The 23,132-nt window shown below is 35.7% G+C and overlaps 5 protein-coding genes across 8 annotated transcripts; 2 read left to right on the forward strand and 3 right to left on the reverse strand.

Annotated features, from left to right (window-relative positions):
- Positions 1-1,159: 1,159 nt before the first annotated feature.
- LOC122281910 (glucose-6-phosphate/phosphate translocator 1, chloroplastic-like) lies at positions 1,160-5,833 on the forward strand. Of its 2 annotated transcripts, none has more exons than XM_043093775.1 (6): positions 1,160-1,559; positions 1,682-2,207; positions 2,718-2,943; positions 3,513-3,735; positions 4,493-4,706; positions 5,465-5,833. In XM_043093775.1, the coding sequence occupies exons 2-6, from the start codon at positions 1,716-1,718 to the stop codon at positions 5,474-5,476; spliced, it is 1,167 nt and encodes a 388-aa protein (XP_042949709.1). In that variant the 5' UTR covers positions 1,160-1,559; positions 1,682-1,715; the 3' UTR covers positions 5,477-5,833. The 2 variants fall into 2 exon arrangements, with proteins under 2 accessions (XP_042949709.1, XP_042949708.1); XM_043093774.1 differs by having other exon boundaries at positions 1,161-1,559; positions 1,690-2,207.
- On the reverse strand, positions 5,618-9,237 carry LOC122281908 (tryptophan synthase beta chain 1-like). Its single transcript, XM_043093773.1, has 5 exons — positions 8,828-9,237; positions 7,918-8,274; positions 7,284-7,726; positions 7,105-7,199; positions 5,618-6,932 (listed from the first exon to the last, which is right to left on the reverse strand). Exons 1-5 carry the CDS (start codon positions 9,158-9,160, stop codon positions 6,757-6,759), a joined length of 1,404 nt encoding a protein of 467 aa, XP_042949707.1. The 5' UTR covers positions 9,161-9,237; the 3' UTR covers positions 5,618-6,756.
- Positions 9,238-11,061: 1,824 nt separating this feature from the next.
- On the reverse strand, positions 11,062-16,704 carry LOC122281911 (FHA domain-containing protein DDL). Of its 3 annotated transcripts, XM_043093777.1 has the most exons (12): positions 16,549-16,704; positions 16,059-16,128; positions 15,003-15,879; positions 14,496-14,524; positions 13,400-13,466; positions 13,136-13,193; positions 12,889-12,981; positions 12,150-12,264; positions 12,024-12,071; positions 11,886-11,931; positions 11,681-11,751; positions 11,062-11,316 (listed from the first exon to the last, which is right to left on the reverse strand). In XM_043093777.1, the coding sequence occupies exons 3-12, from the start codon at positions 15,843-15,845 to the stop codon at positions 11,277-11,279; spliced, it is 1,410 nt and encodes a 469-aa protein (XP_042949711.1). In that variant the 5' UTR covers positions 15,846-15,879; positions 16,059-16,128; positions 16,549-16,704; the 3' UTR covers positions 11,062-11,276. The 3 variants fall into 3 exon arrangements, with proteins under 3 accessions (XP_042949711.1, XP_042949713.1, XP_042949710.1); XM_043093779.1 differs by lacking the exon at positions 16,059-16,128 and having other exon boundaries at positions 16,553-16,704; XM_043093776.1 differs by lacking the exon at positions 16,059-16,128.
- A 149-nt stretch (positions 16,705-16,853) lies between these two features.
- LOC122281913 (F-box protein At3g62230-like) lies at positions 16,854-19,106 on the forward strand. Its single transcript, XM_043093781.1, has 3 exons — positions 16,854-18,034; positions 18,315-18,488; positions 18,579-19,106. Exons 1-3 carry the CDS (start codon positions 17,117-17,119, stop codon positions 18,873-18,875), a joined length of 1,389 nt encoding a protein of 462 aa, XP_042949715.1. The 5' UTR covers positions 16,854-17,116; the 3' UTR covers positions 18,876-19,106.
- A 356-nt stretch (positions 19,107-19,462) lies between these two features.
- Positions 19,463-21,742, reverse strand: LOC122281912 (septum-promoting GTP-binding protein 1-like). The gene is made up of 6 exons (XM_043093780.1): positions 21,320-21,742; positions 21,070-21,190; positions 20,866-20,962; positions 20,724-20,763; positions 20,205-20,288; positions 19,463-19,900 (listed from the first exon to the last, which is right to left on the reverse strand). Exons 1-6 carry the CDS (start codon positions 21,656-21,658, stop codon positions 19,736-19,738), a joined length of 846 nt encoding a protein of 281 aa, XP_042949714.1. The 5' UTR covers positions 21,659-21,742; the 3' UTR covers positions 19,463-19,735.
- Between the last annotated feature and the right edge of the window lie 1,390 nt (positions 21,743-23,132).

A 23,132-nucleotide genomic window follows, 5' to 3' on the forward strand; every position in this document is an offset into this window, starting at 1 on the left:
CCTATCAACTTCAATATTTAATTCATTCTTATTGTTTTCTTTATTATTTTTCGAGAGTATTTAATTCATTCATTATCTCTTAAATTTACGTTTATTCAATGAATTTAAAATATAAAAAAAAGTCATATATATAAATTTATAATTTAATTTAATTTAATATGATATATCAAATTGTACAATTATTTTTATTATAAAATAAAAATATATATAATATAAAATCATATCCATCTATAATTTTTTTTATAATCAAAATATTCTCTAAAATATATTAAAATTTATATTTTAAATAATAAAATTAAATATTTTAATCAATTATGAGGTATTTTGACACATGTTATCCTATATTTATGCAAAGAATTTGTATTAATAACAAAACCGATTCATCCGCAACTCTTTTTTTTTTTTTTTAAATAAATAAATTAATCGATGACTGATCAATCTTGAAGAATCATCACCCTGTCTCTTTAAACAAACATTACAAAAAAAAGAAAAAAAAAAAAAAATAGAAGCTCATGTTTGACCATACCGTCGGCGTTTGCAAAGAGAGATAGAGAGAAGAAAGATCTCAAACCGACACCATCTCGGACTTTGCTCAAAGGTAGATGGGGCAGCATCCAATCCAATGAATCCATGATATGGTATCCAATCTCTATAGTTATCTAATGCAATTAGAGATATATTTTCAGTTATTGTGTTTATAGATGAGAAAGGAATATTGTGTAATTATTTTTAAAAAAATAATAAATTTAAGATTTATTTAAAAATTAATTTATTAATAATAAATCTTACCTTTTTAAAAAAATCTATAACGAAATAAGTAAAAGGAAAATGCTATATCTCTCGTTGGGAGTGATTTTTTTTAATAATTAAGTAAAAATTATTTAATATTATTATAAATTTTTTATTTTTTTTAAATATTTAAAAAATTAAAAAAATAATGTGAAAAATATAAAAAAATAAAAATTTTTAACTTAACGGGAGCTCCTAGCTGTGGCCGTAACACTTTCCTAAATGAAATCATAGCCAAATGAAAATCTGCCACATGCGGCAGACGTGGCAATATGCTATTGGTCCCTGAAACCATCAATCTCTGCATATTACCACAGCATAGCTAAACCTGTCAGTTTCCAAAACTGCTTTTTTTTCTCTCTCTCTCTGTCTCCCCAACCTTTCCAACACGAGAGTTCGATCCAACACTACTTTTTTACGCAAAAAGAGATCCACACCACCACGATTAGTTTGAATATTTGGTAATACTATATAATATAACATGAAGGTTTGGTCTTTGGACTGAGATCTCGGAGAAGAGTCCCATTGGAGATCTCAAAGGCCATAAAATTTTTCACCAACCCGATCAAGCCACTCAACCAGACACCAGAGAGCAGGAAAGAAAACCCAATAACCGACTCTGGTGCTTCCTGGCTCTTTGTTGTTTATAAATCTCCACCAGACATAGTTTATGTATTGATCCTTCTTTGTGATCGAGTTCTCTTAGATCGTGGCAGGGCTTTAGGTCAAAACCAAGGCTTTTGAAAATCCTTTTAAAAGTCATAATAAAGGTTTTGGCTTTCCCTTCTCAAACTCTCTAAGAAGTTGATTGATCTCCTTCCAAGTATATATATATATATATATATTTTTAATTATTTGCTGATCGTCTGTTGCGTTTTTTGTTTTGTGCGAGATACCCAGAAAGCCTATTTGGAATCCTTTACGCCATGATTTGCTCCGTGAAACAATCTGTCACAACGACGATCAATGGGTCCGATTTGTTTCTTCGGAAGAGGTCTCCAGCACACCCGATTCAGCGATCCTCGCTGTTTTTGCCGGTTCTGGGGGAAACGCAGAGATTCTCTTTATCGGTTTCGAAGCCTCTGCATTTATCTTCGGCTGAGAATCTGAGTTTGAAAGCTAGGAGGGATCCGATCAAATGCGAGGCTTACGATGCGGCGGACAGCTCGAAGCCGGTGGAGCCAGTGGCGCCGGAGGCAGTGAATAAGGTGAAGATCGGACTGTATTTCGCAACGTGGTGGGCTTTGAACGTGGTGTTCAATATCTACAACAAGAAGGTTTTGAATGCGTACCCGTACCCGTGGCTGACTTCGACGCTCTCGCTTGCTTGTGGTTCTCTCATGATGCTGATCTCTTGGGCCACTAGAATAGCCGAGGCACCCAAGACCGATTTGGAGTTCTGGAAGACTTTGTTTCCGGTGAGTGAGAACCTCGGTTTTGTTTGGTTGGTGAGAAAGTAGAGCGACTGGAAAGAAAAAGGAAGTTTTTCGTATGTATGCCTCTTTATGTGGTTTTGCATTTGATCTTTTAGTTGTTTTAGTACTCATGCATATATTTGTTTGAATTATGAAAAGTTAGAAAATTGCCCTTTTGTTTGGCTGCCGAGAAAGTTAAGAAAAAAGAAAGTGATGTTTTTGTATTGTGTGCTTATGTTGTGTGGTGTAATACATGAAGAAAATGACTTTATTCATCCAAGTAGGCCCAAGTTGTTGAATTTAGTGCAGCTTGGTGGGGGGTTTTAGTGGTGAAAGCTCTGAACTCATAAACCATGATTCCATTTAGCCACATCCTATTGACAACCAAAGCGCACACCATTAGGGGTTTTGGTGTTTCTAGGGTTCGTCATATGCCTTGGGTTATTGCGATGCTTGGATTCTTTGGCTTTCTGTAAAGGACTGTGACCTCAGTGTTTCTTTCGTTTTCAATAGGTTGCTGTGGCGCATACAATTGGTCATGTTGCGGCAACTGTGAGTATGTCAAAGGTTGCAGTTTCATTCACCCACATCATCAAGAGTGGTGAGCCTGCTTTCAGTGTATTGGTTTCGAGATTCCTGTTGGGTGAGAGCTTCCCAGTGCCGGTTTACCTGTCACTCATTCCAATTATTGGCGGCTGTGCTCTTGCTGCTGTAACTGAGCTCAACTTCAACATGATTGGTACAAAAACAAACTATATATTGTAACTCTTGCAATTATTATCTTAGAATGTTGGTATTGCATTATTATTTGTTCTTCTTTTCCTAATGTATATTTAGTTTGTGACATATATATATATATATATATCTTTATATATGTGTATTTATATATATCTTGTCTAGCTGATTAGAATAGGCAGAAAAAGATACTCCCCAAATTCTTGACATTAACTTTGGACTGCAGAAGGCAAAATCTTTTGTTTGGTTAGGCTAAGTCGCCGGATTTCTCTATTGTCTTGTATAGCAAAACTAAATTGTATATATTCATCCTTGCCCTAATGTTGTCAGCATTCAATTTGAAGATTAAGTTTTTTTTTTTTTTTTTTTTGTCTTCCATATTCATCTTAAGACGCAAAACTTGCTTGTTTGTTTATTTTTCCAACCCAGGAATATCCAGTCAGTTGTTGACACTATTTGTTTTGTTTTTGGAATACTTTCTGTCATTGGAGAACGTTTTATGCATTGGTGTAGTTGTTCTTGATTTTCTTTTAGTTTTCAGAGCCCTGAATTTGGTTTGTTGACTTTCACTAGGTTTTATGGGGGCCATGATATCAAACTTGGCATTTGTCTTCCGAAACATATTCTCAAAGAGAGGCATGAAGGGAAAGTCCGTTAGTGGAATGAACTATTATGCTTGTCTTTCTATGTTATCCCTTTTAATTCTCACACCATTTGCCATTGCTGTGGAGGGACCACAGATGTGGGCAGCTGGTTGGCAAACAGCTATGTCTCAAATTGGACCGCAATTCGTATGGTAATTTTTTGACAACTACCAATTTAGATATCCTTGTTCTGTTTGGTTGCACAGTTGCAGTCTACTTCATGTGTATGGTCTCCCATGATAGATTACAGGACGAATGGTGAATCAATTATTTGAAGTAATATTGGGTTGAGCACGATTACAGATCTGCCTTCTCACCAGACGTTTTAGGTGCAGAATAATTGCAGTTTTTTATTTTAATTCCTCCCAGAGTAATGAGGAAACTGTGAGCCAACTTGTGATAGCTTGTATATAAATCTATTTTCTTTCTGTTATTCGTGCTCAAGAGTTTGAATTGTACTGGAAGGAGTCAAGAATCCTCATCTGAATGATAATGCTTTCTCCATATAGCATCAAAAGTGGCCTGAAACAGTCTATAAATTCACGATTTCCAACATATTAGACTATTTGCAGATTCAAAAGAAAAGCTTACTTGTTTAAGCCCCAGGCTTCAGCTCATGTGGTAAAAGTAGGTTCGGATTGGGGTAGGTATCAGATTCAATACCGACAAGAAAAAATAAATTGAAGACAAAAAGGAAGAAAGAATGTAGTTTTTTGTAATAGTCAAATGCATATTATTTGGATTGTTATATCATTGACGGTGTTTGATACTCATGGTGCCTTTGATCCTTTTGTTTTTTCAATTACTTGTTAATTGATGTTTTACGAGGTTTCCATGGAATGTATATACCGTGTTTCCTGTTTGGATTCCTTTTCGACTAATTGTGTGGGCGTTAATTGTACATGCTAGGTGGTTGGCAGCACAGAGCGTGTTCTATCATCTCTATAACCAGGTCTCATACATGTCCCTGGACGAGATCTCTCCCTTGACATTCAGCATTGGAAACACCATGAAACGTATATCTGTCATAGTCTCCTCAATCATCATTTTCCACACACCAGTCCAGCCCGTCAATGCTCTTGGAGCTGCAATCGCAGTTCTTGGAACCTTCTTGTATTCCCAGGTACTTCCCAGTTCTGTTTATGAGTTGAGCATGATTACTCATAATTGATTATTATCTTTATTATATTAAACGACTACTACACCCTTTAGATATCAGTCTGGTCCAAAATGGACTAATTGTAATCTGAACAAATTTTGCTTGTTTTCATTCTCATGTCACTTGATGATTGTACATTAGAGATATCCACAGAGAGAGAGAGAGAGAGAGAGAGAGAGAGAGAGAGTACGATGGCCGACACAAGAAAATCTATCCCTAATTGTTGTGGTAGCTACCTACTTCTGAATGAATAGAGATGGATGATGGCATGAAGGTTAGGTGGGAACCATGTCATGTCATGTCTCCAACCCAGAGCAGTTCAGTAGCCTTATTATGATGCGGTTGATTAACTCAATAAATCATGGATGGGGTAGAATTAAAGGCTGCTTTCGTAGTGTATCAGTTTGGTGTGGAGTATTGTGAGAGGTTGGTTCTTAGCTACCAATCTTCTGGTTGATTTGGTGTTAGGTGAGTTCCTGTTGTGCCGCTCGTTTGGACGGTCTAAACAAATTGCCTACTTGAGTTTAATAATTAAAACTAGGATATACCTTCGAATATTCCCCTCCTCTTGTAAAAGCATAGCATGGGGTCCTCAAACCAAAGTTGACCGTAGACATAAATTATAGGAATATGCTTAATTTCATTCCTTTCACATTATACAACTCTCGCCTCCATTCATTTAAGATTAATTAAAATCTAATTATATGTTTTCAAATTTGCAGGCAAAGCAGTAAGAGGTATTGGGTTCTCAAATTTAGATTTTCATCATGTGGCATAAAATGATGGAAGAGAGTGGCTATCAAGATTTGCTTCTTGGCCGCAGGGGGCATTGACAAGAGCTGCTTTCAGAATTCATGAGTAGCACTGTTTGTTTGTTTGTTTTTTTTTTTTTTGTGTCTTTTTGAACTTACCGTTTGTCATGTTGTAGATGATAATTATTAGTTTTGGAGACAGTATTATTGCCATAAGGGTAAAGTAATAGCGGCTTTTTAGGAGAGTTTTAGAATAAAACAAGGACAATTCCTCAAGTCCTTGACCGTTTTGGAAAAACAAGCAATTTCAATTTGCAGTTGCACTAAAATTTGTTGGTATTTTGTGTCTTTTAGAATTTTTGCTTTTAGATATTTCGATGATATTGCAGATGTGGAGATGTTTCTGAGAGTGGTTTTGGAGGTATCCCTTTGATGTAATAAGAAGACACAAACGGCATATGCTTTTGGCAGATTGGAGGGCCCGCGCACAAGTTGGCTTTAGTGAGTAATCTTTCCATGTTGGATGGGGACATCCATTATTTTAAGACCCAGATTTTTACGTAGGGTGGTTTCGTAGGGAGATTGCAATATTTTATTGTCCTTGGCTTGCAACATGATTATATTAAATTCATAAATGTTATAGGGAATGGGAAAGAATCCGCATATAAACAACCATTTAAAAAGAAATGCATTTGTATCTTCTACGTATTAAACTAAAGGTAAACTATATTCTCACATAAAAAAGTCACCGTTTGGTTTTTTTTTTTTTAAATCTTTTTAAAAATATTTAAAGAGTTTTAAAAAATGTTTTGAAAAAAAAAAAAACAAAAACAAAAACAAGGTTGGCCTTATCTCTGGAGGCACTATTTGGGAGGTCACCCTAATCTAAAAATTAATTGAACTTTAGAAATGCTATTTATCTCGAAAGAGTGCTCCGAAATTTTTTTTTGTACTTGGTGATTAAGGAATTGTTTTTAAATAATGTTATAATTTTTTTTAAATGTTTATAATGATTAAAAAAACGCAATAAAAAAAAAAAAAGAAAAAACAAATATATATACTGTTCCAGATACTTTTGGAATGAATTGTTCGGTACCTATAAGACCCATTGAACTTTGAGTTTGTTATTTGAGATGTGATTGTTTATTCGTAAACGGCACACAATCTAGAAATTGATTGATCGATAGCTCTGCCACTGCAATCAACCACAACCTTTTGTTTCATTTGGGAGAGTAAGGATAGGAATACATGAAGAGTACCATCTAAATCTGCAGACGCCTGATAGCTGTGTGCACATCCTTGTCCCCTCTGCCACTGCAATTAACCACAACCTTGGTTCCATTTGGGAGAGTAGGGCACAGCTGCTCTAAGTAAGCCACTGCATGAGATGTCTCCAGCGCAGGGATTATGCCCTCTAGTCGCGATAATCTCTTGAAACCTGCATGTACAAAATAAATCAATGACAAAACGAGTTACGGCCCAAGGGAATAAAATGTGGAGGATCTTAAGAGCAACTTCGACCTGGGGCAAACCTTGTAAAAAACAATAAAGAAGATATCTGCCCTCTTAAAAAAAGAAGAATCAGCAGAAATGTAAAGTAGATGCCGTACCTTCCAATGCTTCCTCATCAGTTATGTTATAATACTCGGCACGGCCCGTATCTTTCAAATAACTGTGCTCTGGTCCAACCCCAGGATAGTCCAAGCTATTAGCCATAAAGAAAAGGTGTCCAAAATTTAGAAATAAATACAGTATAAAGCCACACCAAAAGTCATATCAAGTGTCTTACCCAGCACTTATGGAATGCGGTTCAATGATTTGCCCGTCCTCATCCTGTAATAAATAGCTCATAGCTCCATGCAAAACCCCCACTTCTCCTTTTGTCAAGGTAGCAGCATGTTTGCCACTGTCCAATCCAAAGCCTGCAGCCTCCACACCAATCAACCTAACATCTTTGTCATCAACAAACTCATCGAAGATTCCCATGGCATTTGAACCTCCACCTACACATGCTACCAGAACATCTGGCATCCCTCCCCATTTTTCCAGTGCTTGTTTTCTGGTTTCTTTACCAATTACTGCATGGAACTCTCGAACCATCATGGGGTATGGATGTGGCCCAGCAACAGATCCCAAAATATAATGAGTCGTCTCAACATTAGTTACCCAGTCCCTGATAGCTTCTGACGTAGCATCTTTCAAGGTGGCTGTCCCAGAATGAACTGCTCTAACCTGTATTATGAAAGAGAAACTCACAATATTAATATATAAGAACAACTTCATATAAACAACAAAAGCTAGTGCTGGAAAAATAGGCAACATCCAATCAGACAAGTTAATTGAACGACGGAATAGAACAGTCAATGCATCAATTAGGCTACATCACAGAAAGAATCTAATGGTGAAAACTATGACAAATAGACCTCAGCCCCAAGAAGCCGCATCCTGAAGACATTAAGTGCTTGCCTCTCCATATCTTGCGCACCCATATAAATGATACACTGCATACCAAACCGAGCACAAACAGTTGCTGTCGCGACCCCGTGCTGACCAGCTCCAGTTTCAGCAATTATCCGATTTTTCCCCAATCGCTTGGCAAGCAAAGCTTGGCCAACAGCATTGTTGATTTTGTGAGCCCCCGTGTGATTCAGATCTTCTCTCTTAAGGTAAATGTGCGGGCCTTCACCATTTGGACGCTTATAATGCTCAGTTAGCCTCTCCGCAAAGTAAAGAGGACTCTCCCTTCCAACATAATCTTTCAGGATTGCATTCAGTTCTTTCTGCAATATCAAATATTTTTTAGCTCACAATTCAGTAACTTCGACACATGTACATAAATTCACGCATGGTTCACAACTAGAGTTCTTTTCCCCCAAGACACTTGATTAGGAGTAATGTACTTCAATAACGCTCGAATCTTTCTCGCTTGATTGAGCTTTGAAAAACTGGGGAATGTTGTTGGAAAGGCAGAAATTTGGTTCCTTTTGTGGCAAATTATCAAGCCCTCAAAATTGCTATACGCAGTTAAGTTGGGTCTCAGCTTCTCATTACTCTCACATCAATGCATTACTTCGATAACACGTCAAAACGATACGAAATGAAGCCCTCGGACAAAGAAAGCCGTTTTCTCAATCCTCTATATCTAACCCTCTATTTGGTATCCGCGAAAATGAGGGGAGAAAAAAAAAAAAGGTCCACAGTTTACCACTCAATGTGCTCCGAAAATTCATACTTTCTTCCCAATAAAAAAACTCTTCGCAAACATCCCAACGAATGAAACCCCAGCAAACAAATGAACCAAAAAAGATTGGACATTGGAGGAGTCAAAAGAACCTGAAAGCCCTCGTCGGCGGCTAGGGAGTGGAAGGCGGACTCGAGCTCGGAGAGGGCGTGCATGAGGGTTTCGGGGACATACTTGCCGCCGAACTTGCCGAAGCGGCCGAAGGAATCGGGTCTCTGAAGGAGAGAAGTACCGGTAGCCATTTGGAGGGCCCGGCTGTCTAGGGAGCAAGATACAGCAAAAGAAGATAGAGCCTTGGAAGGGCAGGAGGGGGTAAATTGGTGGAAGCGGAACGGCAATTTGGAGGAGAGAAACGGTTTGGGTAGAGCGAAGGTGGTAATGGTAGTGGCTGTAGAAGAGGGTGGTGTTGCGGGTGCGGCGGCCATTTTTGGGAAGGAATGGTTCAGTGCTCGTCAGTTATTCATTTATTTTGATTAATTTTCAATCAATTGGGCACTTTAATTTTGGATTTGGGGAAATCCACTTTTATGTACCTGTCGAAAGTGAAAAAATATAGTTGTAAATATAATTATATATTAATTTATAAATTTTGTTATTCATAAATTTCACATGTTATATATTTTTATTTTTATTTTTTAAAATTTTTTTAAAATTTATTTTTTTAAAATTAATTCAAATTTGTTATTTATTATTCATAAAACAAATATTTAGTAAAAGAAAAAAAAAATAAAAAAATAGTTGGCATGTGATTTATAGACTTATAAACAGAATTTTTTTTAATTTATATATTAATATGGTGTGATGGATTAAAAAATAAATTTTATTAAAAAAATATTAATTTAAATTTTAAATATAAATAAATTAATATTAATATATAGATTAATATGTGACTGTGTTTATACGTGTAAAATTCATCGAAATTACACAACAGGGACAGGCCACTGTCTGGATTTTCTTCGCTTGTTGCTTTTGCTGCCGCCACGTGCGTGCTTGGGGATTGTTCTTTTTCTTTTAGCAGTATTTTAATCTTTTAGAAATACATTTAAAAAGACTAAAAACATATAAATTTCGTTTAGACAGTGAGTTTAGATTACATAAAGTCAGATAAAAATTTAAATTTAAATAAAATATTATTTTTTTAATAATAATATTATTATTTTAAAAATTAAAAAATTAAATTATTTATTATATTTTATATAAAATTTTAAAATATTAAAATAATAAAATAAAACATTTTTACTATTCAAACGTAACGATAAAATAACTTTTATTTGCTACTTTCGGTAAAGAAAACTGACCATCAATGATCTCCTTCCGCTATACTATTTAATTCTAGACGACAATCAATTTGATAGTTTCGGATAATATTATTTAAGATATTACTCCAATTTACAACCAAAGATTTACCAATTTTTAGATTTAATCCCAAGGTATTATGAATTAAATAAAAATGAAATGATTAAATTATGAAAGTATATATACTCCTTTTATTGCAACCGAATTCCAATTTTTATTCTTGATTCCATCAATAATTTCTTTACATTCTTTCTATTCTATAAACTACGCCCTCTTTATACCGACAACTTATCCTTACTAACATTGGTTAAAAATTAAAAACCAATAAAATAGCCTAAAGAAGCAAAATGTGAAAGAGAAGATACGATTATCTCTCAAGATGAAATTTAAGAAATGATATTGTTAGAAGAAAATTGCAACAAATATAGAGATTATATAAAAGTAAACACAAACTGATGTGATTTTATAAAATCTATTAGATCTACTTTACAATTTGAAATATCATATCAATTTATAAATTTATTTTTATATACTCCCTTTGTAACTAAAGTATTTCTCTTGTTAAAAACTTAAAAGGATGATCGTGATTGAAGAAGAAACCCGAACCAGGCACTCACTCCATAGAAGCCAACAGGGTCTTATCACCTAGCCATACCCCAACAATAGTAGTATTTTTTTTTTTTTTTTAAAGTAGTATTAGTAGTCCACTATTGTGTCTATCTTTTCCACTTTTCCAACATATCAGTTTTGGGTAGGTCGGGCCTTAATAAGTCCCAATATATATATATATATATATATACAAAAAATATGATATTAAGCCCAACAAAAGAAAAAGAAAACAGAAATTAGAAAGGTATGCTTGAAGTTCTTAATCTAGTCCTCCAAAACCAGTCTGCTCAAGTGCTTATGAACTTTGCTATAGCCTATAGATATGTCCAAATATCTATAGCCCAGAAAAAAATAATAAAAATAAATAACAGAGTACAAATATCATCCAAATGAAAAATTGACTCGAGAGTCGAGAAAGAGGTCAAAGCAACAATGAGGTCCTCATTAATATGTAGAAGTACACGAGTCAAGACATTCACCGGTTATTTCAGCAACCTCGGCACTAAGACAATCAAAACTGAACTGCATCTATAGAAAAAGAAGCACAAGCATTCAGTAAATAGTACCTACACATATCAAATCAAAACATGTTCCACATGCCGGAAGGAGGCACATCGAGTAGCCAAATTCTCGTAGTCACTCGGCTGAGTTCTCGTGCAGTAGTACATACTCTCGGCTACAAGAAAAGGCAATATATAGAATCATATTACAATGATGCAATGGGACTGTCTCAGGTAGAGATTCTAAAGAAATTGTGATAGTTCAATGCATGCTTCACTGGCCAATCAATATTTTTCATAACCACACTTAAATAATGAGCCCCCCATGTTTATTGAAGATTTATTATTATTATTATTATTATTTTATTTATAAGAAAGAATTTTATTCATCGAATGAAATAGGCGACGAGCCCATGCATACAAAAGTATACAAAAGAAAACACCTAATTACATTCTAAAAAGAAGATAACGAAAACAGAAAATTATGAACATAAACATTTGAAAGCATAAGTTAGATATTAATGAGCGTGAGCGGCCTACCTACTATTACCAAATCTGATGGTGTCTCTTTCAAAAAGTTCATAATAACGTTGAGGTTCAATGGCATTATCCTGCAAACATAACATAACATGTTGCAGAATGGCTACAAATGGCAACCGAATTTCAATTTTGTTGACACTATTCATGCAACTAAACAAATTATTAAAAAAAAAATGTAAGAGAGATGTCAATATGAGCAACTTACATTAATATGAGTTTTATTTGTGCTTCCGAGGTCCATTAAGTAAGGCCTAACATGGTGGAAACAAAATAACTTACCTATAAAATTGAAGATATTCTCTTGGCAATCAAAAACAGAAATCATAAAGTACTTTAGTCTCACCTTACTTGCTTTGACAATGTACCATCAGGTTCTTCCTTTTCTACTTGTCTGATGGGTAGGGGAAAGAAAATCAAGCAGTGTTCAAGAAAATCAATGACTGAATAAAACTGCAAAATATAGATATACCGGAATTGAATGACAGCATGCTGCTTGCTGCAAGATGGGTGGTCTGTCGGAATGTCTGCAACCCTACGTTCCCTCCCAAAAAGATAACAACTTTGACGGTGTATATAAAGGGGCTCTGTCGATGATATGTACTTCTTAGAACATATGTATTTTAGTGCCAGGAACTAAAAAAAGCCTTCTTGAACATCAAGAATATTCTCTGACAAAGAAAAATTAGTAATGAATACATGCAGCTAGCATAAGCCAATATGGCCCACGATTGTTCAACTTTTTGGCTTCCACTCGATGTGAGCAGAAAAGGAGGGTGAATATTAGTTCAATAACATTTACGCCCTCATGATGCTTTATTTATGTATTATTTTAAAGGGGGGAAATGAGTCAAATGATTTTTCTTCCTACTTTTTCATTCTCTTCCCCATGCTAAAAACCAAACAAGAAGATACAATCAGTCTATTATCCACTCCTTTCTTCCCTTCATCCATACATGTCAAAGGAAGAACTACCCTCTCCCTTTCCCTTTATTTTCATTTCCATAGCTCATTTCCTTTTTCCTTCCTCACCCCCTCATGCAATCAGACATGGTATAAGAAAAATAAACTGAGAAAAGCAGCTGGGCAACAAGAGAACATGCAGTTTCATTAGTATCAAACAAAGCATAGAGATGTATGGTGCAAGAAGGGAAGCAAGAACGAAGACATATAGCTTGCAACTATAAGCTCTACAGGACTTAAATACTCACCATTTAGCACTTCACCAGCCTTGAAGACATAAAGTCGCCATCTTACATTCGGCTTTCGAGCATCAGGGGGTTCAGTGAAGAGGAGTGTCACACCTAACAAGGAAATACCCACTTAGCAAAGGAATGATAAATTTAAGGTCAAAACCAATTTCACATCCAACTGGACAACCAAATCAGAAAATTCTTCACTACAAAACACACATAGGAAGGGAATAGTGCAGTGAAATCTAAGAAATGAAAATATCACCTCTGACTCTATTGGTTTCTGCAGCAAGCTTTCCAGATAGTTCAAATGAAGGTTTTTGCTGCAATAAAGATAACAATAATTAAATAGGATGCATGTTATTTACTCATTTAAAACAAATTACACCGCAATAATGATGCCCGGCATTTAAGGATAAGCAAGACCTGTTCTTGCCACAAACCTAGCACAAGTTGGTGTAGATAAAGATAGAAACAAAAGATCTTGTCATTATGATGAAAAAACCAATATGACCAACCTAAACCTTACCGTTTCCTTTGCTTCCAGAGCCTCCTCAGCAGCCTTCATCTTAGCTACTGAATCATTCTCATTATTCCTGCTCAAGCAGCAAGCAACCACCAGTTAAAAGCTTTACATCAAGATCAATCTCAATAAGAGTAGTGTATTGTCTGACTTTAGAGAGAGAAAAGAACAAAAGGAAAAAAGATAAGTTAACAAATTCAAGTATATTGATGAGCCTAATTTAATTTTAATTTATCTACCCTAGTAGGTGCAAATCTAAAATACATTTTTTCTGTAACTGGAGCAAACTCAGATCCTTCGACTCCAGATCCCAAAGTTAGACTTTTTTTCCCTTTTTGGTTCAGGGAAGAAGTTGCTATAAGATATTATGAAGAATTTCTTTTTCCTTCCAAACTAAATTCTGCAAAATTCTTGTGAAATTTTTAATTTTTGTTATTTATGCAGTTGAGATTATTTCTCAATTTCATTTTATTGCTAACACCTTACTTCACATGTATGCAAGGCTTCTCCCCTATTGGCTGAGGAAAGGAAAATGCTCAAATCCATAACCAAAGGTATAATAGAGAAAAAACAGTCCCATAACAGAATGAAAAGCTTCACATAACAGAAACATTATATGTAAATTCTTTTTGTCCCTTATGCATTAAAAAATCAATGTGCACAAATCTAAGGAGAAGGAGCCATTACTCCAATGTGCATTTTCACCACTTCCATCACAGCACAAAAGGAACAAAGAAATAAAATAGAGCCAGTTTGATAAGTAATAATTTGAGAAACTCAAAGCTTCAAAGAATTATAATGAGCTGCTTCTTAAAAAGCCACCTAAAATACACTTAACAAAAGCAAAGAAAAGTTCACCGCCAAATGGGCAGCAAGGCAACTTCTGCTTCATAAAAGCAGAAGCTGATGAAAAGCCATACTCCATCAAACAGAGCCTTGGCAATAGTATACGGAGTGTGGTAACAAAGTTGCAAAGGTGATTTATATATGATAACTAGCCTTTTGTTTCATTTCTCCAAATATTATTAGTTTGTGGTTATATCTTAAAAAAGATTCCTTGCTGAAGCTTGAGTGAAGAGTTTGAAATTCTTCAGCAGCTTACCGGTCTTCAGAGCCTCTTAAGTTTGCCACCTGAAATTATTTGTCAATTGAACCCACAGTCAGGAACTTTAGATGAGCACCAACACAAGGCAAAATCTTAACAAATATGCACTTCTGGTCTTTTTTCTTTTTCTCCCTTTTACATCTGAACTCAGGGGAAATGCATGTCAAAGAAAATAAATAAATTCAACTGAGAGCTCAAGCTAAAAGTAATTCATTCAACAACTAAATTTCTCACCCACTCCATTTTTTTCTCCCATAAGCTATCTTATTAAGGAAAAGAAGTCATTGTCCATCAATTTTATAACACGAATTTCTAATTTATAGCAGTTATCCAAGATGACAAAACTAGTTCATCCTATGCCAATAACTGCCCTGCGAATGGACAACAAAAGCAGTTCTAGTATGAAAACAATTTTAGTTGCGTTGGTTTTTTCAATGCAAGAATTATTGTAAGAAAACAAATAAATAAGGAAATTCATTTGAAGGAGTGGATATCACCAGACACCTCGTCACGAGCTCTGGTATCAGCAGCTGGTGGAGGCGAACGAGATCTATGCTTGCTCCTGTGATGACGATCTAGAGGAGAATTAGACCGCTCGTGCCTTGATCTTGAAGACTTGCTTTCATTACCATCTCTACCTGACCTTCTGCCCTTTCTCTCTTCCCCAATTTCCCTATCAGAACCCCTTTCTCTATGTGTCTCAATATCACTACCCCGGCCATGGTTCTTTTCATGCTCTGTATAAATTTCTCTCCTAGTCTCATTATCATCCCTACCTGACCTTTTTTCTTTTCTCTCACTTCCAGTTTCTCTCTCAGAACCCCTTCCCCTATTTGCCCCCCTATCACTCCCCTTTCCATGGTTCTTTTCATGCCCCCTCTCAGTTTCTCTCTCAATCACATTATCATGCCTCCCTGGCCTTCCCTCTTTCTGCTCACTCACAGTTTCCCTCCCAGAACTCCTTTCCCTATGTCTCCCCCTATCACTTCCCCTGCCATTATTCTTTTCAAGCTCTCTCTCAATTTCTCTCTCAACCTCTCTTTCAGCCTGAGCTCTCCTCAACGGCTTTTTCCGGGGAGAAGGCGAGTGAGCTTTCTCAGTTTCCCTTTCATCTTGAGCTCTCCTCAACCGTTTTGTACGAGGAGAAGGTGAGCGAGCAGTGGGAGAACTTGACCTCGCATGCTTTGGAGATTTAGCACGACCAGAATGTTTATCTCTTGCCGGAGAACTAATCCTGTGGGAGCTCTTTTGTCGAGTGGGTGATCTCTCTCTTTGAGGACTCCTTCTATGAAGAGAACCCTGACCCCTGACTGGAGATTCTGAATTATTGGATATATTTCGCGCCATCAGTGATTCACAATACACTATTGGACTTTTCTAGCTGCAAAATTAAGAGTTATAAATTAAGAGTACAAAACACACGCAGATATACATATACATATATATATGTATGCATGTATGCATGTAAGATAAAATCAGAAATCTCTAACAGAGAACAATGACAATAAGGAGGTTAAAAATAGATTTCTGAACATTTTGAACTTAGTATTTGCAAATTACCCAACGATTGTCAGCTTAAAACGCCGAGGAAAAAAAAAAATCCAACCATGAATGCTGCTTTAACTTGCTTCTGAAAGAAAATGAAACGAGGGGATTACTTCAACTAAGCCATGGCATCGAATCAGGCCCAAGTTGAATCATGACTGAATTATCTAAACTTACTGTAAAGTAAAATGCCATTAGAAAAAATAAAAAAAACCTCAAGATTGAGCATCATTTTTTCCCTACATTTGTCTCAGCCCCAATGTCCAAGAATCCCGAACAATGACATATCAAAACAAAACAACTGATCTATAATTTCCAGCCTCGTGTTTGTCGTCTTGTTGCAAAATACTACACAAGTATAAGCACCTATATGCCTACGCTAATGAACGTAACGGCGTAACCCTCCCTAACGCTCTGTTTGTCTCAGCGGGAAAATCTCAGGTGAAACACCAATCAAAACGAGAAGCGAAACGACTGAAAAATAAAAGGAAATAGAAGTAGTTACCGACTCGGTGAGCGAGGAGAAACGGAGTAAGTCGGACCGAACTCGATCAGTGCTGATAGGGTTTGGGATTTCGTTAGCTTTGTATGTGCTTATGGTTTCACTGAGGGTTTTGGGAATAACAATCTGATTGGATTTTTGCCCGATAGATCCTCTCCGTCTACGAACAAGGGTCCCAAAATGAACAGACGGCTACGATTAATTCCATCTCGCAAGTCAAATACGAGGCAATCTTTTTTTATCTTTAAAAACGCTTCCAAAGGCGACGGCAGGATGATGTGTCGAATGTCGTCGTCTTAATAAATTATCGTCTGTTTAAAAATAAAATAAAAAATAAATTATCGTCATAACTAACTAGAAAGGAACCGTTACATTACATTGTCATTTTACCATCCACGCTAAATATTTTGTGCCCGCGAAAAACTCCTGTTTACTTGAATATCAAAAAGACGCAACATTTCGTCAAAACTCGAAACATCGCATCGTTTTCTTCATTGCAACGTTTCACTGATACAAAATGGACCCAATTTATGGCTTTTCGAACAACCCACGGCAAAACTATCCGTAAGCCATGGCCGGGAACTTGGACATGTTTTCTAGATTGACCGACGAAATTCTCTTAATCATCATTTTTTTCTTGCCGTTCAAAGAAGCCGCCAGAACGTGCGTTCTATCCAAGCGTTGGCGTCATATATGGCGGGAAACAAAGAACGTAGACTTTGATGAGAGGTTCTTTGTCGGAGTTGGTGAATCCCAGGAAAGACAAGAAACTCAGAGACAGATTTTCATAGATTTTGCAAGACAATGGATGGAGAACTATCAAGAAACTGGCATAGATAAGTTTCGGCTCTCATGCTTGAAGCCCGTAAATTTCCGTGAGGATGTGGAGCGCTGCATTGCATTTGCCATTAGCCATAATGTGAAGGTGTTGGACCTTGATTTTTCGGATCCACTATGGGAAGAAGATGGCTTTAGCAATCATGAAGCTTTGTTTGATTTGCCCATGAATGTGTATGGACATGTTGTTCTTGAATCCCTGAAGTTGTTTTCTTGCAGTTTTCGGGTGTCTGACTTCATGAATGTCAAAGCACTGAAGCATGTATCTTTAGGTTGGCTTCAGTTGAATGTGTATTTTATTGAATCTTTGTTACTTAATTGTCCACTGCTAGAAAGTTTGAGCTTGACGAAATGTTGGAACTTAGAGCATCTGCGTATCAACGGACCAAATTTGCGGCTAAGAAGTCTAGTCATCGACAAATGCAATTTTCTTAGAGATTTTGACATAAAAGCGCCGAATTTACGGTTCTTGAAATATTCAGGGGTGGTGGGAATTTTTGACATAGAGATAAACCGGAACTACATGGAAGAGGCAGATCTGGATTTTGGACTTGAGTACGAAGTTGATGAAGCTGTCGGTAATCTTCTTCATAAACTCCTAGAACAACTTTACCCCATCAGGGTTTTGACCGTTTGCAGTTACATGCTTCAGGTATATATGATCTATGTTATTTCTACATTTCCACACATCTATATTCGATTTCAATTTAACAATTTTTATATCATTGATCTAAGCATATGATAGGATGGACTTTTTTGGCCAAAGGTTAAACCCTAGGATCAGTTCTACTCTTGTGTGTAACGTGTGTTTCTCTCTAAGCATCATGAATTTTAGTTAAAAAAGTTCTCGGGATTTTGATTTTATGAGGAATATGAAGGCCATTTATGCTGCATCCCAAGTCTGTTTTGACCATTTATGTTCACTATTTTAGGTTATTCCCCTTGGAGAAGAACCATTGCGTATGAGTTTTCCCTTGAACTTAAAGCACTTGATACTGAAAGCTGCTATGCACGAGAATGAATTATATGGAATCAGATTCTTCCTAAACAGTTGTCCTTATTTGGAGACTCTTACTATTGAAATAGGTCCTGGAAGAGTTTTTGATGTAAGTATTAGTAAGAATTGGTTAATTACTTACTTTTTTTTCCTTGGAATTATCTTACAAATATTCTCCATTTATTTTGGTTTATTTTAGGATTATACACCTCCATTTGAGTTGAACCCGGATAGATTCTGGACGCAGTGCCCCAAATTCGATTGCCTAGGTAGAAATCTTAAGGTGGTAGATATAAAAGGCTTCACAGGGACAAGACATGAAGTTTGCTTGCTTTGCTATCTAATCTTTTATGGGAGCGTCCTGGAACGCCTTAATATCACTATTTGGAAGGAAGGAGGAGCTAATGGTGGAAATGTGGAAGTATACCGAAAAAGAGCTCAAGGGTTGCAGAGTTTTAAAAAAAGCTCCCCAAATCTGCAGATATCAATCTATTGAATCACCGACACTTTTGCTGCTACTATTGACTACAAAAAATGGATAATCGAGCTGCTCTTACTAGTTATTGCATATGGGAATTTGTATGAACTTAGATAAGATAACAGATACTGAGAATTTGTCCTTAAACTCTGTATAGTCATGGGTGTATAGGTAGGAGTTCTTTGATTTACAGATTATTTTATTGCTTTCAAGTGTCATTTGAGCAGGTCTCCAATGTGTTGTTCTTGAATTTCCAACTACAGCCTAATGATTAGATTTAGAATGTTTAATTGCAAAGTGCACGAGTGCAAGGGAAAGAGAGCGGCTTATTCCAACTGATTCTGGTCTAAACCCCACTGAAAAAAAAAAGGGAAAATGATTAAGGGATTAGCTTTATAATTGCCAAAAAGTAGTTGCTGTTTTCACTAATCTGGCACATGGTAATGGTGCCGTGTAGAGTTTTCTGCAGTCTAATAAAACTGTAACACTTGAGGTTTTTTCATATTTCACAAGATATATTCTGCTTGTTTTTGATGCAGAAAAGTGAGTTTGTGCTCTTCCATTTCCAGTAATTGCGAAGTCTACCGAGGGTAAAAAAATCAAAAGAAATAAAATTCTCAGATCTTTGCTATTTCTATGCTTGTGAAAACATCCTGCTACAACCACTATTCACAGCCCCCCCTCCTTTCATTGTAAAACTAGTAATTAGAAATTTAGAAGTTGAAAAAAAAAACTAAAAAATGGAAAAGAAAAAATGAAAAACCATGAAAGTGGACAAGTACTAGGTGGTGAGCCCTGGGGTCAATCAGCTGGGATTAAGACATTTGATTGTAGTTTTCTTTTCAGCTTTGTACAACTGGATCAGTGCAGAATACGCCTTAGAAGTCGATGATTGGCTCTCCAATGGTCAGATTCCGCTCTACCTTCCACGGCAAGTTAAAGAGCTTGGCCATGATAAATTTGAAAATCTTATTCACATTTATGTTGTGAGTTGCGCTTGAAAAGAAAAGGGTCGCCTTCATAGCCCTTGCATATGCCCTGGCCTGCATACACAGAAATCAAACTTGTTAAGCGGCCAAATCACATGAGAGAAAGGCATAATCTTTAGCAAAAGTCCTAATTTATCTAAAGTTCTCTTTACAATGTAATCCAACTTAATTAACATGTGGCCCCCCCGTGCTTATCTCTAACGCGGTGCGAGAAAAGAGGGTTGGGAAATGTCAGTTTTCCAAAGATTGACAAAGGAAGACTTCATGTCTGCAGAATTCTCCCAGTCATTGTCCATCTTTATAAGTAAGAGAAACACCGGTAGATATAGTTACAAACATTAGGGTGTTGCTTAGTTACCTGAGTCACGATTGTCCACTGCAAATCCGGAGGAAGTCTAACAAAATCATCAAATTTTGTTCCTATTAGAATGGGAATTGCAGTCTGCATATAAAGAAATATGGAAAAAAATAATATTAGATATAAAATCGTCCATTCATATCAGTTCTTAATCATGAACTTTGGGGCTCCACTCACTCGAAGAGCACTAAAGAAATCATAAGCACTCATTTTGCAGGTCAAACACCAAAAACGTTGAAGGTGAAGATGTTTTGTGGGGAATATGAATGGACATTTCTGTGATAAAAGAGCAATTATTGTACATATCATGTCTTTTATCTCTTTCCTTAAACAGACAATTTATTATTTAAAAATGTCAATTATTGTCATAAATCAGAACTGATGCCTGCATCATCAGCATTAATGGATTCACTGTACTCTTTATAATTCAGAAACTTTTTCCGTGTACAAAGGCACTCGCATCAACATTTAATAACTGATGTGAACTATTTATCCAGAATTAATATGATTAATTATTACCTGATTCCACTTTCTTGCTTGACTATACCATCCGACAACACTGAAAATGCACAAAAATGAACCGAGTTTTTCATGAACATACGAATACGACAGCTATTCGGAGCTATTTTTGACCCAAAAGAAAAGAGAATTATAGGCATACCTATTTAGTGTACTCCGACTAGTAAGATCGAACATGAACAAAATTGCTACTGCATCTTTACAAGCGATTGGAACTTGGTCGTGTGATCCGGGGTCACCTACGTCCAGATAAATATGGAAGAATATTAAGGCCGGAAAAGTTGATTTGATCCACAAATATGGCTCTGGAATCGGCGAGAACAGAATCAAACAAGATTAAACATACCTCCCACATCCCAAATGTTAAGTGAAATCCGGGCACCTTGAACAGATAAAGTCTTGTCCATCAAGTTTAATCCTGCCATCTGCAAGCTGCTCTTTTCCTGCTCATCTCCTACATATTTTATCTTCAAAAAGGGAAAACAAATCATGAAGAAAAAGAAAAAAAGCTGTTTAGGTTGTGTGGCATGTATGAAAGCAGAAATTAATCACCATCAAATAACCAGAAAATCATGGGACTTTTCGAATCTACTCACCACAAAACTTGTTTTTCCAATCTGGTCATCACCCAACAGACTGATCTTCAAGGTCACCAAATCTGAATCCGTCTCATACCCACCACAAGACATGGCGGATTCATCGAATCCCAAACCCGCCTCTATTGCCTCCGGCGGAGGAAACGAACCCCGGCGAGACAAGCGCCGGTACTCGCTTCCCCTTCCCGTGGAACAGACAAGAATCCTATCCCAAATGAATCGAAAGAACCGCCTGATAAACGAAACCCTTTGGAGTACGCTCAACCGGATGTTGATGTGAACAATTTTCCGGCAAAGTTGTGACATGTTTCTAGCTGCTTCGTGAACAAACTTGGCCATCAAGAAGGCTGCCGAACTTGTAATTGTATTCTCATTGTCTTCGTCTGTACTTCGGTTTTGATACACTTGGTCTTATAAACTAACAGCGAACATACGGAGGTGACTGTGTTATAGGAAGACAGTTGACCGGTATTTTCTTTTTCGTTATTTTTTTTTTTTTTTTTTTTCTTTTGGATTTCGATTCCAAAACAGTCCACCTTGCCGGCTCGATGGAAACTACCAAGAACGGGGCATTTTGGTCTGCTGGCTACCAAGACCTCGGATAAGGGGTATCTTTTGTTCTGAGGTGTATTTTTAGATAAGAAGTGTGTAATGCTTATAAGAATATGGAATTTTCTACTTTCTAAAGGGATATAGTAATAGAATATTTGATATTATTTGAACGGGAGATTGGCCGACACACGAGAGACTGTTAAGATAAATATAAATAATTAAATATATATATTTTATTAATTAAAATTTTTAAAATAAATAATAATTTTATGATAATTGTGTTTAAAGATAATATAGTTAACTGATGGCATGAATGATGAGATGAAAACATATAAGAAAAGTGAACATCCCATTGGTGGATCTAGATCAAGTTTGGAATAAAAGGCAAAAGCTGCAATAACACTTGAACAAAATCACACATTCCCATCCTCAGTTTGTCGCTTTTTCCATTAAAAATATATACATCATAGCAAAAGAAAGAGAAAGGCATTTAAAAAAAAAAAAAAAAAAACAGAGAGAGAGAAGGTTCTTTGATTGATTGGTTTATGTATAAATCTTCAACTTCACTCATCGTATATGCTTTTTCTAATGGTCACTTCTTACCCACTTCACCCGCTTATGACATGATATTATTAGTTATTAGATATAGTGTATGTTTGAGGTTGTGATAAAAAATATAATTTATAACTTATAATTTAAGTAATAAGTTCTACTATTAAAAAGTTATTTATTGTTTGGTAACCATATATTTAAAGCACTTTAAAACACGTTATATTTGTTTGTAAACAAATTAAAAAAATATTTTTTGAGATAGAAATAACAATTATTTAAATTTTTAAAAATTATGATCATATTCTTGAAAGTTTGAAAATTATAATTATCTTAAAGTTGTATAAATATTTTCGTCCATTAACAGTCTTTTTAAAATTCAAATTTAGTTCCATATTATTCAGAAAAGCACATTTGAGAAAAAATATTAAAATTATGTTTTTTCTCAAATGTACTTTTTATCTTATTGGAGATTAAAAGTATTTTAATATGTAATATCTAAATGATCTAATTTTTTCATTAAAAAACTTTTTAAAATATTTAAATATTTTTTAAAATTCTTATCGTAATTCCAAACATGCCTATAGTCTAAATTTAATAGATTATATAAATTTACGTTAATTTATAAATTTATTTTTATAATTATAATTTATTTTATTAAAATAAATTTATAAACTGATATATTTTAATATGATTTTTATTGAAAAAAAAA

Source organism: Carya illinoinensis, chromosome 11, assembly GCF_018687715.1.
Source record: "Carya illinoinensis cultivar Pawnee chromosome 11, C.illinoinensisPawnee_v1, whole genome shotgun sequence".
Lineage (NCBI taxonomy): Eukaryota > Viridiplantae > Streptophyta > Magnoliopsida > Fagales > Juglandaceae > Carya > Carya illinoinensis.

What these genes read in the sequence shown, in the direction of transcription:
- LOC122281913 (XM_043093781.1), top strand. Translation starts at nt 17,117, where the DNA reads ATGGCCGGGAACTTGGACATGTTTTCTAGATTGACCGACGAAATTCTC. An exon ending in TTTGCAGTTACATGCTTCAG is followed by an intron (nt 18,035 to 18,314) that starts GTATATATGATC and finishes TCACTATTTTAG; the next exon opens with GTTATTCCCCTTGGAGAAGA. An exon ending in GTCCTGGAAGAGTTTTTGAT is followed by an intron (nt 18,489 to 18,578) that starts GTAAGTATTAGT and finishes GGTTTATTTTAG; the next exon opens with GATTATACACCTCCATTTGA.
- LOC122281910 (XM_043093775.1), top strand. Translation starts at nt 1,716, where the DNA reads ATGATTTGCTCCGTGAAACAATCTGTCACAACGACGATCAATGGGTCC. An exon ending in TCTGGAAGACTTTGTTTCCG is followed by an intron (nt 2,208 to 2,717) that starts GTGAGTGAGAAC and finishes CGTTTTCAATAG; the next exon opens with GTTGCTGTGGCGCATACAAT. An exon ending in GCTCAACTTCAACATGATTG is followed by an intron (nt 2,944 to 3,512) that starts GTACAAAAACAA and finishes GACTTTCACTAG; the next exon opens with GTTTTATGGGGGCCATGATA.
- LOC122281911 (XM_043093779.1), bottom strand. Translation starts at nt 15,845, where the DNA reads ATGGCGCGAAATATATCCAATAATTCAGAATCTCCAGTCAGGGGTCAG. An exon ending in AGAAACCAATAGAGTCAGAG is followed by an intron (nt 12,982 to 13,135) that starts GTGATATTTTCA and finishes TTTCCTTGTTAG; the next exon opens with GTGTGACACTCCTCTTCACT. An exon ending in ACATTGTCAAAGCAAGTAAG is followed by an intron (nt 11,932 to 12,023) that starts GTGAGACTAAAG and finishes CCACCATGTTAG; the next exon opens with GCCTTACTTAATGGACCTCG.
- LOC122281912 (XM_043093780.1), bottom strand. Translation starts at nt 21,658, where the DNA reads ATGGCCAAGTTTGTTCACGAAGCAGCTAGAAACATGTCACAACTTTGC. An exon ending in TAACATTTGGGATGTGGGAG is followed by an intron (nt 20,963 to 21,069) that starts GTATGTTTAATC and finishes ATCTGGACGTAG; the next exon opens with GTGACCCCGGATCACACGAC. An exon ending in AAGCAAGAAAGTGGAATCAG is followed by an intron (nt 20,289 to 20,723) that starts GTAATAATTAAT and finishes CTTTATATGCAG; the next exon opens with ACTGCAATTCCCATTCTAAT.
- LOC122281908 (XM_043093773.1), bottom strand. Translation starts at nt 9,160, where the DNA reads ATGGCCGCCGCACCCGCAACACCACCCTCTTCTACAGCCACTACCATT. An exon ending in CCGCCGACGAGGGCTTTCAG is followed by an intron (nt 8,275 to 8,827) that starts GTTCTTTTGACT and finishes TTGATATTGCAG; the next exon opens with AAAGAACTGAATGCAATCCT. An exon ending in CCGCATTCCATAAGTGCTGG is followed by an intron (nt 7,200 to 7,283) that starts GTAAGACACTTG and finishes TATGGCTAATAG; the next exon opens with CTTGGACTATCCTGGGGTTG.